Here is a 15,936-nt window from a genome sequence, read left to right on the forward strand (position 1 = left end):
GAGCGTGGAGAGATGACGAGAGGCCTGCCTGGGGTCACCAGGAAGAGGCAGCTTGCAGGAAGAAATGGTACAGGCTGGGATGATGATTCTCGTCACAGCTGCCCGCATCCTCCTCGTCAGGTCAGGATGTCACATTTGAGTACAGCTCACCTTCCCTACACGTCACTACTTTGTCTCTCACTCACCTCAAACATAGAATGTTATACTGTTCCCAACGAACTTTCCTCTTTCGTAGCTGGCTAGAAAACAAGAAACTCTAAAGAAGAGCATTTGTCAGTCAAATACCAGTGACCTTTCCACCTGTAGTGAGTAGCTTCTTCCAAACAGATTCTTCCTTTATTATTGTTTTTATTTTGTTTTCATATGGGGATAGGAGACAGGTCACACTTCCTTATGGCAACTTACGTACATTCTCTCCCCACCCCACCCCCCATTACAGGCGTAGAAATGCGTAAGAGCAAGGGCAGAAATCATCGCTTGGCAAAGTCACTTTGTCAGAAGCCGCATTCTCCAATCTGATAATGTATTAGCTGGGAGTTCAGACACGTAGGTGGTGCGTTTGCAAGTAAACAAAAAGAAGTATTGCTCAAAAAACTCTTTACTGCTTTTTAAAAATTACATATTTACATAATAGATTTGATTATATTCATCCTCTATACAAAATCTTATAAATGGCCACCATTTTCTCAGAGAAACGTGTAATTGTGAAGAACCATACACCCCAAAATGAGGAACGCTGTATGAGAGCAATTCCTTAAGTGCAGCCCCTGTGCATTTTCATTTACGGCTCGTTATTGAGATATTTTTACTGCAAAGAAACATTTTTCTTGAACTGCTTTCCAGAGTAGCTCATGGTGCTACGTGGTGTTTTATCTGGGTATCAGCAATGGCAAAATAAGTCAGTTCTTCTTTCTCAAGTCACCTAAATCAGTCTTCTCAGACACACCCTACCAGGAGCTCAACTGAGATGCTCTGAAATGTCCAGCATTGAAGACAGTAGATTATTTGGATGCTGGGATGGAAGAATCAACGTTTCTTTAGACCTTAGGTGTATGTTGACTTGAGGATTTTAAAGCCAGGATCCTTTATAAGTCAAGTTCACGGTAACACTGGGTTTTACCTTAGTACAGCACCTTCTTCAAACAAGATCTGGATGATGGAACAGTCAAGTAAGAGTTACCCTCTACACAGACTGGAAAACCAAATCATGAAGCAGACGACCGGTGAAAATATCAGCACCTTCCACCTGCAAGCTTTGGGTTGCCTCTCACATTATCTGGTACGGGATGGGTTCCTGCAGTTTGCGCTTCAAAAGAACTCCTCCCACAGTGAGAACAGCAGCTACCAGCACCGTGACGGTCACAGCCAGAGGAACGTGGGAGCTGGCAGCAGGCGCTGGGCTCTGAGAGTCCCCTTTCACTTGGATGGCAGAGGGCAGCTCTGTGCTCGAAAGAGAAAGGGAGAGTCTGACATCTGTTTTCCTGAGCTAGTTAATCTCAAAGGTAATTAGGCAAACTCGACTTAAAAAATTGCAATCTCAATCTGATCAGAAACCATATTGTTTTATTGCACATTGCTTCACAAATGATCCTGTGGCCGCGCCAAACAAGTAAAGATTATAGCAAGAAATTAAAGAGCAACTAAGAATTTGTAATGATTACACTCTAAGATGCTGTTTTCTGGTAGTGGAAACAGCAGCTACAGGACACTGGGAAACAATATTTCCGAGTGGACATACAGGTTGGTTGCTAATGAATAAGAGACATGCCAGTCAGGCACAGACAGCTTTGACAAATTAACAGAAATCCTGCTGAGAGATGAGTTACATCTCGTCCCTCTTCCCACAGAACTGAATCAATTGCCTTTTGACATGTGCAGAACAAATAATGGATTTAAACTATGATAGAAAGGAAACAGCTTGTAAACATTATAAAGCAATTTTGTAAATTTTTTTTTTTAAAAAATCCCTGTAAGAATTACTGCAGAGTTATGAACAAAGCAGCAAAGACATATTTCGGAGCTGGATTTCATGTCTGAACTGACACGCAGGCATACAGCAATATACAGAGACTGATGTTATTTAAGTTATTTAAACTTACCGGCGTTCCTATTCTCAGCGTGAGCTTCCCGAAGCTGGACAGGTCCAATAACCACATTCAAATTTTCGTGGGAGGAACCTGCATCCCTCTTGAACCTGCTAACACAGCCTTGATAGCAGCGGGAAGAGTAGTCCTTCGCCCTGCACACCACCAGCTCACACTGCAGGTAAACTGACGGGTACCGGTTGACAAACGAAAAAGCATTAAATGAAAACCGAGCAACATCCCTGTACGATGAATTGTAAGAAGTGTAGGTAGAGTCCTTAACGCACCTGGAAAGATATAAAATTAACAGATTAGCTATTGTGAATAGGATCGCTATCGCACGGTCTCTGTGCAATATGTTTCAAGTTCAAATATAAAGCGAGAAGGTAAAAGTATAAGAGAACTCAAAAGGATAAAAAAAAAAAAAGTACTTTTAGCAAGGAGAGAAAATAAGAGACAAAAATAAGTAATGGTGGAAGTGATTTCTACCACAATAATATATACAGCACAGAAATTTCATAGCTCAACAAAGTCCATGTAAACATGAATAGCTGAAAAACAATTAGTGGTTCTGCTGGTTTCTGTGTTTCAGGCGCCGGTGAGGACCTGTTTTATGCCTGCAAACGGGATTAACTGTTTACAGAGGGGCCCCTGCAGGTTGTTGCAGAAAGAGAAAGGGCCTTATTCTATTCCAGAAGGACAAAATAAATTCTAATACACATCTTTTTTTGGGAGATAAATGTGCTTTTTATTCCTTCGATGTTTGTAGAGTACCTTGCCTAAGGAATCTCGACACCTGACAGAGAGCTCCAGAAGCTTCACAGACCAAGTTCCTAGATTAACTCTCCTGTCAATGAGTTTTGCTTCCTGACAATTACTAACCTAACTTAGACCCTAGTCATTCTGGTTTAATTTAACCACCGTACAAAACAATCACAATAATTCCCCAATAATTTTTGCCCCAGAATATTTCAAAATTGTCATTCATTATCTTTGTATCTCAAAAAAATTCCACTGTGCACATTTCCCTAATAAAGATCCCAAGGATTTTAAGTCCTCTGATTCTTAGTTTATTTTATGCTGCAGTGATATCCCAACACATTTGATATTATAGGTGGATATTATTGATTTCCAACTGTTTAAATACATTTATTTTTGACACAGTTCCTTGTCACACGAATTAAAGAAAACTGGAAAATGATCAGAATCTATTTGCCTCATCTCCCTGGTGAGTGTCCTGCTCACAAAACTAGACAGTCCTTCTGTGTCCTGCTGAATGAATATGTATTTTTATAGATAAAATAAAAGGAAACCCCAACAAGAGGAGAACCTTCCTAAGATTCACATAAAGTGTAAAAGGGAAGACATTCCCCCAGCAAGCAGGAGGCACTGTGTCACTTCGTTAGCCTTCGTTAGTCACAAGACTGCCTTCCAGCTTAGCAGTAGGTTACTACACCACTAAGGCTACTGATGGGAACACCCTCCCAGGGGGCAGAAGCATTCCAACCCCACCTAGCACAGAAAGGGAATAAACTAGCATGAGCCTTTCATTCCTGGAAGAAAATGGGACCCCGAGAGCCACACTTGAATGCTCCTAGCTCTCTGGTTTTGCATTCTTTACAAGAGTCCACAACTTTTCCATTTCAAATCTAAGGGCATGTTTTGTATCAAATTAAGCAAAATATTTTAGGCTTTTAGAATAGCAAGAAAAGGCTAAGGAATTTCTCTTCTTTTTGAACAGATTGTTTTGTATTGTAGTTATGATGCTGTAAATCTCTAATTCTGACGTACAGCAAGGTAGAGCCACTGACATCCCTACATTTCTGTTTCAGAAATAAATTCAGACCTCATTTCTACACTGCCTCCCTGAGTGAAATCTCAGTGCTTGACTGCAACTTCTGAATGGCATTTCTTTGTCATGCTATATTCTATGCGGGCTTTGCCAAAAAGTCTTTCTTAGAAGTATATTTGTATTGAGAATTGTAACCAACCTACACTGGCCCTGAATCATCCCTTTCACAAATTAAGCTCTTTTAGAACTATTCATACAGATACTTTTAAAGTAATTCTTTAGAAAGTTCTTACCCGCCTCTGATCAATTCATAGGTCAGTGTTTTAAAATCACTAGGATCAGGTGATGCCAAGCACGTGTCCACAAACAAGGTCAGATTTAGGTCAGAGCTGTGAAGAGAAGCTTGAAGGAACAAATTCTGGTTCAGGTCAACGTAGTATGGAAAGTCATACACTGGCCACAGGAAAGATGAGGAATTGTAGAATGCCAAGTTCACGTCATATCTGCCATATTGGGTTTCAGTGACATTAATGATGTCATTGGCAATGTACATTACTTGCGCCCAGGTGTTCTGGAGCATTTTGCAGGTGATATGCAACTGAAGATCCTTTTGCCTCTTGATGATGTGACCAGAACCAGGCACTTTTATCACATTGGAGTAGGTGATCATTTCATTGACGCCCTATTTGACACATTAGATGATTACAAAATTATTGCATGTAGTCATGTTCACAATGTGTACTATGAACTTCTGTATGTGCCGGGTTCTAGTATTAATCAGAAAGAACAGGTTATACTCAGAAAGAACATGTGAATGGAGTTAAATCCAGTTGGTGTCTGGTCACAAGTGGTGTCCCCCAGGGCTTGGTGCTGAGGCCGGTTCTCTTTAATATCTTTATCAATGATCTGGATGAGGGGATTGAATGCACCCTCAGTAAGTTCGCAGATGACACTAAGCTAGGCAGGCATGTTGATCTGCTTGAGGGTAGGAAGGCTCTGCAGAGGGATCTGGACAGGCCGGGTCAATGGGCCGAGGCCAATGGTATGAGGTTCAACAAGGCCAAGTGCCGGGTCCTGCACTTGGGTCACAGCAACCCCATGCAGCGCTACAGGCTTGGGGTGGAGTGGCTGGAAAGCTGCCTGGCAGAGAAGGACCTTGGGGTGTTGGTGGACAGCGGCTGAATATGAGCCAGCAGTGTGCCCAGGTGGCCAAGAAGGCCAACAGCATCCTGGCCTGTATCAGGAATGGTGTGGTGAGCAGGACGAGGGAAGTGATCATCCCCCTGTGCTCGGCACTGGTGAGGTCCCACCTCGAGTACTGCGTTCAGTTTTGGGCCCCTCACTACAAGAAGGACATTGAGGTGTTGGAGTGTGTCCAGAGAAGGGCTACAAAGCAGGTGAGGGGTCTGGAGGACAAATCTTACGAGGAATGACTGAGGGAACTGGGGTTGTTTAGCCTGGAGAAGAGGAGGTTAGGGGGAGACCTTATCACCCTCTACAAGTACCCGAAAGGAGGTTGTAGAGATGTGGGGTCTGACCTCTTCTCCCTGGTGACAAGTGATACGATGAGAGGAAATGGGTTCAAGTTATGTCAGGGGAGGTTTAGATTGGATATTAGGAAACATTTTTTCACTGAAAGGGTTATTAAACATTGGAATAGGCTGCCCAGGGAGGGGGTGGATTCGCCATCCCTGGAGGTATGTAAAAAAAGGATAGATGTGGTACTTAGGGACATGGTTTAGAAGTGGTTTTGTCAGGGTAGGTTAATGATTGGACTTGATGATCTTAAAGGTCCCTTCCAACCTCAGCGATTCTATGATTCTATGATACTCAAGAAACCCAAACATCCTGGATGGGATTGTTCACTTAATTCTCTCCTATACTTTGTTCTCCAGAACATCACTCTGAAATAGATACAGGGATTACCTAAACTCTGGGAAGGATAATTAGGAATGTTTAAAAAACCTTAGCCTCCAGAAACACATGCTTCTTTTCTGTGTTTTGAATACCTGTGAGCTACAACTCCCTTTGCAAATCATCACAATTTTCCAAATGTCTATTAAATTTCCATGCCCAGACTTGGAGAGAATTCCAAAATATGTTGACACCAACCTGTCTACGTGTACCACAGCTGTTGTATGGAAAGTTGAATATAATCTCAGTCGATGTAATTATTGGTCTACAATTAGAGTCAGACAAGCTGATGTTCCACACCGAGTAGCCCTGTGACTCGAGATAGAATCTGTCTACAACTGCATGCATGTAGGTTGGCAAGCACACAAGGGCTAGGGAAAAAAATATGCATTATTAGTGATTTCAGGTACTCGATAATCCTTGCATGTTACAACTTCAACAAATGCAATAGCTTCTTCCATTTAGGGGAGGGAACGCATAAGCCAAACCGATTTTTTTTTACACTTTAGATTTAGATATGAATAAACCATAATCGCTGACAAACTGCAGCTGACCTCCAGTTACTCTCCTGGTGAAAATATGTAGCTTACAATAGGCTTTTGCTGAGTCTTTGAGCCTGTATCTCCAGTCACACAAAAATGCTAAGAAATGGGATGTTTTTCTGAGTAAGAATCCAAAAGCTGTTGTGGAAGGTATAGAGCTTACACGCACACTAGCTTGCAGAAACACTGTCTGGGTGGGAGGGCATCCTGAAACCATCTTTACGATGCTTCACTGAGTCCATGACATGAAAATCAGTGATCCCAGGGAGAGTTTGGCCTTTGGTAGAGAGACATCTGACGACAGGGACCTACTGGCAACACACAGCCTCTTGAAAGGCAGCTACAGAGACAACAGAGCCAAATGTGATGGCCGCTGTTTGTGCCTGGGGAAGTTGTGAGTGCACATTAGATGAACTTTCCCACTGGGACTACAGGACAGTACTGGAACAGGTCACCCAGAGAAGTTGTGGCTTTGAAGATTTCATCCTCTCACCTAGACAGATAGATTCATAATGGACGTGGCCCGGTGTTGGCATTATCTATGCTTTAAGTATGCTTTAGGAAGCCTCCAAAGGTCCTTTCTAACCAATGTTTCTACAATTCTATGAAAATCTATCCACAAAGGTAGAAAAAAATGTATGAACCATGAGGTGATATGAAGAAAGATTAATTTAGATTGGCCATCATAGAAAATATCTAAAGGCAAATAAAGTGATACTTGAAGGTTATTTTCAAATTAAAAAAAATAATTATTCTCGGAAAGTGGTGAGTCAATAACCAGTTATGAAATTCAAGTGGGAATATCATCTATGTAGGAGTTGTTCAACAACATTAACAAATACTTATTTAGCAAATAAAACCAAAGTATAAAAGCTTCTGAGCAAAGAAAACATTACAAACATAACGGAAACTTACTGGCATTCTGGTCTGCTGAAAAGGACTGATACTCAGCACGAAACCCTCTATTGGAATATCTGGAGTCACTGTGAAATCTGACGGTCATAAAGTTTGAGGATGATGTGTACGTGAGATCAGAACCAGAACAAACTCTTCCAAGCAGAGGAGAACTATTGGGTGGCCCATCGTAGATTTCAATATAGTCATTCTGGCATCCACCCTGCAACCTGAGGAAGAAACATGAATATATAGTAAAAAGCATTTGGTAAACTTCGGGTTTTAAGTGTTGAACAAACGATAAACTAAGATACTGCACTCACACAGTTCCCATGTAATATTAATAATTCACTTGTAAGCGTGGGAAATGTGCTTGGGAACTGTTATTGTAGTTGAGATTTGGGATCCATGTATTGCCCGAGCAGCAAGTGGTTTACTTACTGAATACTCCCAAACGTGAGCGTAATGCGGAAATTATTCTTTACTTGTATTTGCCACAAACAATCAGCATTATCTGGATAATTCCAAGGATAAAAAGGACTCTGAAGTGTTCCGGAGGAATTAAAAAGTAAGTCACCACAAATATATTTTCTAGCTGGAAGGAAAAAAAAAAAAAAGAAAATAAGATATGGATGTGATTCATTTAGATTTACTTCTGATCAAAACAAAATACATTTTATCTATCTGTGCCATTGCAACAGGAGGTTAAATCTCCAGAGAAACTGAACAGTCATGTTCTTCTCACTCAGGCTACAAGTGTGATGATGTCTTCAGAGAACTCAGACTCTCCCTTGCTGTTTTGCTTTTGATAGGCTGAAGGTCTGAGAAAAAGCAAGAGGTGCTGGCCCAAATAATATAAAAAGTAGAGAAGAAAGAAAAGATTTCCCACAAAATCAGCACGGTCTGAAGTCCACCCTCAGCAACAAAATCAGACAGATAGGGGACCAGTATGTAAGATTTAAACAGTTAGTACCAGTAATGATTCTTTCTGAAAGTATTACAATGTGCAAACGATACAACTCCAACCTATAAATTAGTAACTAATACACCTCCAAAGTAATGCATCGGACAGATGATAAAACCAGACACACCTGGAGTAGTCGATGGTGGAGTCGTTGTTGTCGCATCTGTTAGAGGAGGAAGAGAAAGAAGCAAGTGAGGACCTTTTGGATGAAGGAGCATGGCCGGGCTTTCTCCCAGCTCTGGGGATGTTGGTGCCACCCTGTCACATGGGCAATGGAAAGCTGAGGGTCTCAGCGGGGTGGTCTTCCATGGTAGGAGCAATGAAAAACACAGTTTTTGAACACATCTCCAATACATTTGTAGCCAACAAGGGCCACTTTTTCAGAGCACCTCCATATCTAGGAAGGAAAAGCAATGGTACCTGAGCACACAACACCAGCATCTTCATGGTGGCTACAGTCGTGGACGCCCCAGCCACGGTGGCTGCACTGGAAGAGGGAGGACTCACTCCCTGTGCAGTGCACATTATCCAGGTAGATATTGCCGGTGCCTTGTCCAAAGTAGGCCTGTGATGGTGCAGAAACAGCAAAGCCACATCCCAGCTGCCTGCACACAACCTGGGCATCGTTCAGGTCCCAGGAGTCATCACAGACAGTGCCCCGGCCCCCGTAGTGGTAAATCTCTACGCGTCCTTCGCACCGGTTCCTGCCGTTCACCAGGCGCACGTAAGCACCTTGAAAAGGAGGAGACAGGGAAAAAGTTGGAAAACCCTCCAGCATGCAGGCACCTTCTCTCACCGGGACACTGGCAATTCTCTACAAGTATCAGTCCACCAGGACTGTCACCCTCTGCTTAATTAGGACCAAGGACCGAGACCAAACCCCACCTTGTGAGCCATTAAAGGGTACTGCCAAAAGTAGTGGCCAGAAAAACCCATGACAAATCCAGACCCACCTGCAGGAACGGACTCTGTGAATGTATCTGGAGTCGTGGTTGTTGCATCTGTTAGGGGAGGAAGAGAAAGAAGCAAGTGAGGACCTTTTGGATGAAGGAGCGTGGCCGGGCTTTCTCCCAGCTCTGGGGATGTTGGTGCCACCCTGTCACATGGGCAATGGAAAGCTGAGGGTCTCAGCGGGGTGGTCTTCCATGGTAGGAGCAATGAAAAACACAGTTTTTGAACACATCTCCAATACATCTGTAGCCAACAAGGGCCACTTTTTCAGAGCACCTCCATATTTAGGAAGGAAAAGCAATGGTACCTGAGCACACAACACCAGCATCTTCATGGTGGCTACAGTCGTGGACGCCCCAGCCACGGTGGCTGCACTGGAAGAGGGAGGACTCACTCCCTGTGCAGTGCACATTATCCAGGTAGATATTGCCGGTGCCTTGTCCAAAGTAGGCCTGTGATGGTGCAGAAACAGCAAAGCCACATCCCAGCTGCCTGCACACAACCTGGGCATCGTTCAGGTCCCAGGAGTCATCACAGACAGTGCCCCGGCCCCAGTAGTGGTAAATCTCTACGCGTCCTTCGCACCGGTTCATGCCGTTCACCAGGCGCACGTAAGCACCTTGAAAAGGAGGAGACAGGGAAAAAAATGGAAAACCCTCCAGCATGCAGGCACCTTCTCTCACCGGGACATTGGCAATTCTCTACAAGTATCAGTCCACCAGGACTGTCACCCTCTGCTTAATTAGGACCAAGGACCGAGACCAAACCCCACCTTGTGAGCCATTAAAGGGTACTGCCAAAAGTAGTGGCCAGAAAAACCCATGACAAATCCAGACCCACCTGCAGGAACGGACTCTGTGAATGTATCTGGAGTCGTGGTTGTTGCATCTGTTAGGGGAGGAAGAGAAAGAAGCAAGTGAGGACCTTTTGGATGAAGGAGCATGGCTGGGCTTTCTCCCAGCTCTGGGGATGTTGGTGCCACCCTGTCACATGGGCAATGGAAAGCTGAGGGTCTCAGCGGGGTGGTCTTCCACGGTGGGAGAAAAGAAAAACTTAATCCTTAAACACGTCTCCAAAACATTTTCTCTTCAGGCAAACAAGTGTTAATTTCTTTGTTTCCCAGAGAGGTGTAGACTTCACATACCTGGAAATATTCAAGGTCAGGCTAGACAGGGCTCTGAGCCATCTTCTAGTTGAAAATGTCTCTGTTCATTGCAGAGGGGTTGGACTAGATGACCCTTAAAGGTCCCTTCCAACCCAAACCATTCTATGATTCTATGATTCTTCTTGTAAGTGGCTGTTTTTAGTGAGAGACTAAATTTGACAATGCAAGTGATGAAAAAATTCAGATGAGATATGTTTTCCCCAGAGACGTGCATCTTTTGGGATGCAGTGCAGTCGACCTCGGAGCTTTGCTCTCTCCAGGTTTGCATGCCACATGTCTCATAGCCCAAAGGACTGGCAGACCAGTGCCCTGTTCTGGGGCATCCGGTTCACAGCACCATGCTCCTGCCTGTCCCACCTGCCACCAGGCAGCGCCAGACCCCCAAGTTGGGATATTAACTAGTACAGCCCCAAAGTAACGCATAGACAGAAAACATGAAAAATGCAGACACACCTGAAGACATTTTGGCACTTTTGGTCATGGTAGTTGTAACTGTTAAGGGAATAAGAAAAAGAAGCAAGTGAGGAACTTTTTATCTCAATAAAAAAAAAGAATGTTCTTTAAAAATTTATGTGGTTTACCTGAAGTGGCATCCAGGAGTGCTGCATTTAAGAGGAATAACCACAGCAAGTTCTTGGGGGTACCCATCTTGTCAAGAGATGCCAATAAAGCAGAGCATCAGAATTTATACTCTGCACCTGTAAAAGGGTGAGGCTCCCAAGGTCGGTCTGGCCCATGTTATGTATGATTTCTTATGCAATATTTTTATGAGTACCCGATCTTTACAGAATGATTATATATGAACAGTAAAGTTTTGGTTTCCTGGATAATTTGGGCTACTGCCCATATTATAAATTATCTTAACTATATGTGCAAGCCCAGTATTACCTTTGGAACCAGACTGGTGAATTTACGTGTTTCATTGCCCTCACCATCCCAACTTCATTTGTTTGCTGCTTATAGCTAATGACTTAATTAAGCAGATGGTAACACGTTGCAAGGTGTTACCTTAGCACGCTTTCTGATAAAACCTCCAGCAGAGAGCCCTGGTCTCATAAATGTTTATATTTCTGATGATTTCCACTTTAAATTATAGGCTAGTTTCCCTGTTTCTTGTACACAAACAGCACATCATAAATGGGATTATATCAGGTATCAAAAGTAAATTAACACCAGCTATTTGTAACATACCCTAAGTGAACCTCATCCGGGGGCCTCTGTTGAGCTTCCTCTGGTTTACCAATGTCTTCCCTCAATCTACTGCTATGCTCCTTAGCTGAATCTGCCAACAAAACTTCCTTCAATCCTTTGAATCACAAAGTTTATAAAAAGGGAATGTGGTTGTGCAAACCCCCTCCTTTTGGCCACTCGATGCTTGGTGTGATTCTCCATCCCTGGGCCACAAAGCAACGTAGGAGAAGTCAGGCATGAATTGCAAAAAATAAGGGACCAGAGCATTGAGGCACTCCCTTAATGCGCCTGGCTCCTGCTTCCCCTATTGCTTGGGACTATCGCTCCGTAACAGCCTAGTACATCTGTACCCGGATCATGACCCCAAGGGAGGTGATACCAGAACTTGCAGGAGGCCTACAGGAAAGCTGGGGTGGGACTTTTTACAAGAAGCTCAACATGGGCCAGCAATGTATGCCCACAGTCCAGAAGGCCAACCGTATCCCAGGCTACATCAAAAGAAGCGTGGCCAGCAGGTCAAAGGAGGTGATTCTGCTTCACTCTGATGAGACCCCACCTGGAATATTGCGTCCAGCTCTGGAACCCTCAACATAAGAAGGACATGGACCTGTTGGAGCGGGTCCAGAGGAGGGCCACGGAGATGATCAGATTTCTGGAGCCCCTCTGCTGTGAAGACAGGCTGAGAGAGTTGGGGTTGTTCAGCCTGGAGAAGAGAAGGCTCCGGGGACACTTTATAGCAGCCTTCCAGTATCTGAAGACACCTATAAGAAGGCTGGAGAAGGACTTTTTACAAGGGCATGTACTGATAGGACAAGGGCTAACGTCTTCAAAGTGGAAGATGGGAGATTTAGATTAGAGATTAGAAAGAAATTTTTCACTCTGAGGGTGGTGAGACACTGGCCCAGGTTACCCCGAGAAGCTGTGGGTGCCCCATCCCTGGAGGTGTTCAAGGCCAGGTTGGACGGGGCTTTGAGTAACCTGGGCTGGTGGGAGGTGTCCCTGCCCATGGCAGGGGGGTTGGAACTAGATGATCTTCAAGGTCCCTTCCAACCTAAACCATTCTATGATTCTATGATCTAGCAAGTTTTGGGCTTGCACAGCTGGTGGAAAGTACCAGATTATCCCATTGTCTGAGTTGGGCCAGAGTGGAAAAATACGTGACGAAAGTCAATTATCTTGGACGCTATAAGTAGTGGTTCTAGTGAGACCTTTTGAGCTCTCCTGGATCGCAGTGGGCTATGACCAGCATCTCCCCTGAGTCAGGATGCCTCTCAGGCAAACACCTCAAGGATTAAAAGGCCAGGGTGAGTCAACCCACCTTGAGTCTCAATTATTGCCCGCTGAGGAATGCTGATGCATTGTGAGTATTTGCTCAAACTCAAAGAGGGAAATTTTAATTATAGGCTTGCGTCGCTTTCATCCACCTCTGTATATACACATTAGCTCTTATGAGTGTACATGCTCTTATACTTTACTGGATCCAAATATTCGTCCGTGCACACGTAAAAGGGACACCCATCAGCTCCTTTTAGTCACCTGTTGCAAAGGGACCTTATGTCATAGCAGTTAAAAACTTGGGTGTATATGTGCATGTGACCTCTCAAGTGATGTCTGCTTGTATGTTTGTACTTAAAAGTATATGTATTGATTTAGGATACCTTATAGTAAATTAGTGTGAATCTTACCATTTTCAAATCTGTAATTAAGTCGCTGTTCAATTATTTTGCTAAATCAGCTTGTAAATCCTTAAATTGGTTAATGATTAAGTACTGCTAAAACTTAAACTCTTGTTCTGTCTCAAATCATTAATAAATAACCATGTTAGATATTTCCGTGCGCGACAGGGAAATAAGTATGGGTTGAAGTAAAACCAAGAGTCCTGTTGAAATGGTTTCCTTGTTTGGTCTATGTGAGGCCTTAATGTAGTTACAGATCACTTCAAGCACAACAGCCCGTAATCCTATCCTGCTAATCTGCTCGTTGCAGTCATATTACACTTCTAGTGTTTCTCCTTATCTGCTGAGGAGAAATGCAGACCAGCTAGAAACAGGCCAGTTGTTGGTCTCTTATTCTCCTCATTAAACTTCATCCAGGCTGTACCTATCTGTTCTTTTTGGCTATGATACAAGCGGCAACCGAACTGCAATATTTGACATAACTCATGATTCCTGCTGGTATATTCCAACCTGCCTTCTGCAGAAAAACACAGCTTGGGTCTAGAGATGGAGGGAATAAGGAGTCCTCTTCTGCAAATGTTCACAACGCTAGAATAGAATAGAGACAAAAGGCCAGAGTCCAGAAACAGAATCAGAAGCTGTCAAAGCGGTTCCTGAGAAGAGCGAGCAAACTGGAGGACAATGGTAAATACAACTGATTGTATTCATATGTTAATAAAGAAATGTAAGCCTGAACATTGCTATTCACAGCTCTACTGTTCCTGACAAAAGCAAAAACAATACCATGTGTTCGGTGGAGCTATCACACACTGCGACTGGGAAGCAGCTATGGGGTCATAATCCTGCCTCTAAATTCTTGAAAAATAAGACCTCTGTAGAAACCAAGGAGCCCAAGCAGCTGGAAAACAGTTTTGCAGAAAAGGAGGTGGGGGTCCTGGTGGGCAAACTGACCATGAGCCAGCACTGTGCCCTTGCAGCAAAGATGGCCAATGGCACCCTGGTGCTGCGTTCAGAGGAGCGTTGCCAGCAGGTCAAGGGAGGTGATGGTCCCCCTCTACTCAGCACTGGTGAGATACACCTGGGGTGCAGGTTGCAGTTCCATGCTCCCCTGTACAAGAGAGAAATGGACATATTGGAGCAAGTCTAGCAAAGGGCCACTAAAATGACTAAGGGACTGGAGCTTCTCTCATATGAGGAGAGGCCCAGAGAAAAGAAGGCTCAGAGGGGTCTCATCAATGTGTACAAATACCTGATGGGATGGAGTAAAGACAGAGCCAGACTTCTCAGTGGTGGCTGGTGGCAGGATGAGAAGCAATGGGCTTGAACGAAGTACAGTAAATTCCATTTAAATACAAGGAAAAACAATTTCGCTATGCGCGTGATCAAGCAGCAGTTGCACAAGGTTATAGATTCCTCCATTCTTTGAGATATTCAAACCCAACTGGACACAGTACTGAGCAGCCTGCTTTCTCTGACCCTGCTTTGAGCAAGGGGATGGACTAGATGATCTGCCAGTCATCCAGCCTTAGCTGGTCTGTGACACCGTGAATAGGAAATTTATGGACGACATCAAGGAGATTCAAGAACAGAGGAGGACTAAATGCACTATGGTTAAATTTATGCACAATTAAATCTGATAGCACGGTTCTTTAACACAAACTTGTCTGTCAGAGTCCTTGGCAGTCCTCATCAGTTCCAGCTTCCTGGTGCATTTCTGACGCTTCCAGTAAAGGTTCTTTAACTTATATGAGGACCTATGTCATCAGGTTTGATAACAGGCACCTTTGATTTGCAGCTGCTAAAATGCCAGTGTCCTCTGTACAAAATACACCTTAGATTACCTCTCCTTTCTATTGCACATACTAACATCAGAGCAGCAGGAAGTTTGTTGCAACATAAAGCACTGGAAAAACCTATAAATACGCTGATGCATGAAGCCGCATTCCTGATAGCATATCAGCAATCCGTTGCTGTTCTCACCTCAGCAGACAAGGGAAAACTATTTCCTCAGCTCTTGACCACGTATCACTGAGATAGAATACACGGGATCGAATTTGTTTTACATACTACAGAAGATGTCAGGCACATGAAACTTAAAGAAGTTTGTCTAACAAAAGCAGCCTCAGTTAACTCATGATATCTTCTATCAGAGGTCAGCTGTTCGCTGGAACAAGCATTTACTAAATTATACTGTTATACTTAAAGAAAAAAATGTTACCTTTTCTATGCAATTACAATAAAAAGTGCATGTGCAAACTACCAAAGAATTAATTTTTCAAACACAGTTGTCATTTTTAGTGACACTTAGAGCTGTTGAAGACTATAGAAAGCTCTGCCATCTCCCTTGATCAATCATTTTCTTTCAGTTTGACAAAGAAAAAAATAAAAGATTTTACTTAGTATAACATTCTCGGTTCTTGATCCGTGGACTGTTTTTTTGCCATGTGCTTCTTGCAGGAGGTAATTTGAACACATCAGTCCTCATGTTGATCCTTTGTATCTGCCCAGGAATGCTCTACAGGACTTAAGTTCTTAGATGTGTTCCCATTCATCTCATGTTGTACACAGATGGGTAGTATCCCATCAGGAGACCTCCCAATATTTCTCAGACTTTTACTCTTAGCCTGCTTTGCTTTCTCCCTACAACAGGAGAAAAGTTCAGTTGTAAGTGTAAGAAAGTAGAAAACAAAAATCAGAAATCTCATGAAGAGCAATATAGAGGTGAAATAAAGTTGTACACCATCCATACCTAGAAGGTGGCTC

At 43.4% G+C, this 15,936-nt stretch overlaps 1 protein-coding gene across 1 annotated transcript; it reads right to left on the reverse strand.

Annotated features, from left to right (window-relative positions):
* Positions 1-1,267: 1,267 nt before the first annotated feature.
* On the reverse strand, positions 1,268-10,954 carry LOC309674371 (scavenger receptor cysteine-rich domain-containing protein DMBT1-like; the record flags this gene model as incomplete). Its single annotated transcript, XM_082486393.1, has 10 exons — positions 1,268-1,440; positions 2,100-2,371; positions 4,170-4,558; positions 5,989-6,161; positions 7,248-7,456; positions 7,668-7,821; positions 8,611-8,922; positions 9,449-9,760; positions 10,760-10,798; positions 10,888-10,954. 10 exons carry the CDS (start codon positions 10,952-10,954, stop codon positions 1,268-1,270), a joined length of 2,100 nt encoding a protein of 699 aa, XP_082342519.1.
* Between the last annotated feature and the right edge of the window lie 4,982 nt (positions 10,955-15,936).

This window comes from Vanellus vanellus, assembly GCF_965231255.1.
Source record: "Vanellus vanellus genome assembly, chromosome: 7".
Classification (NCBI taxonomy): Eukaryota; Metazoa; Chordata; class Aves; order Charadriiformes; family Charadriidae; genus Vanellus; species Vanellus vanellus.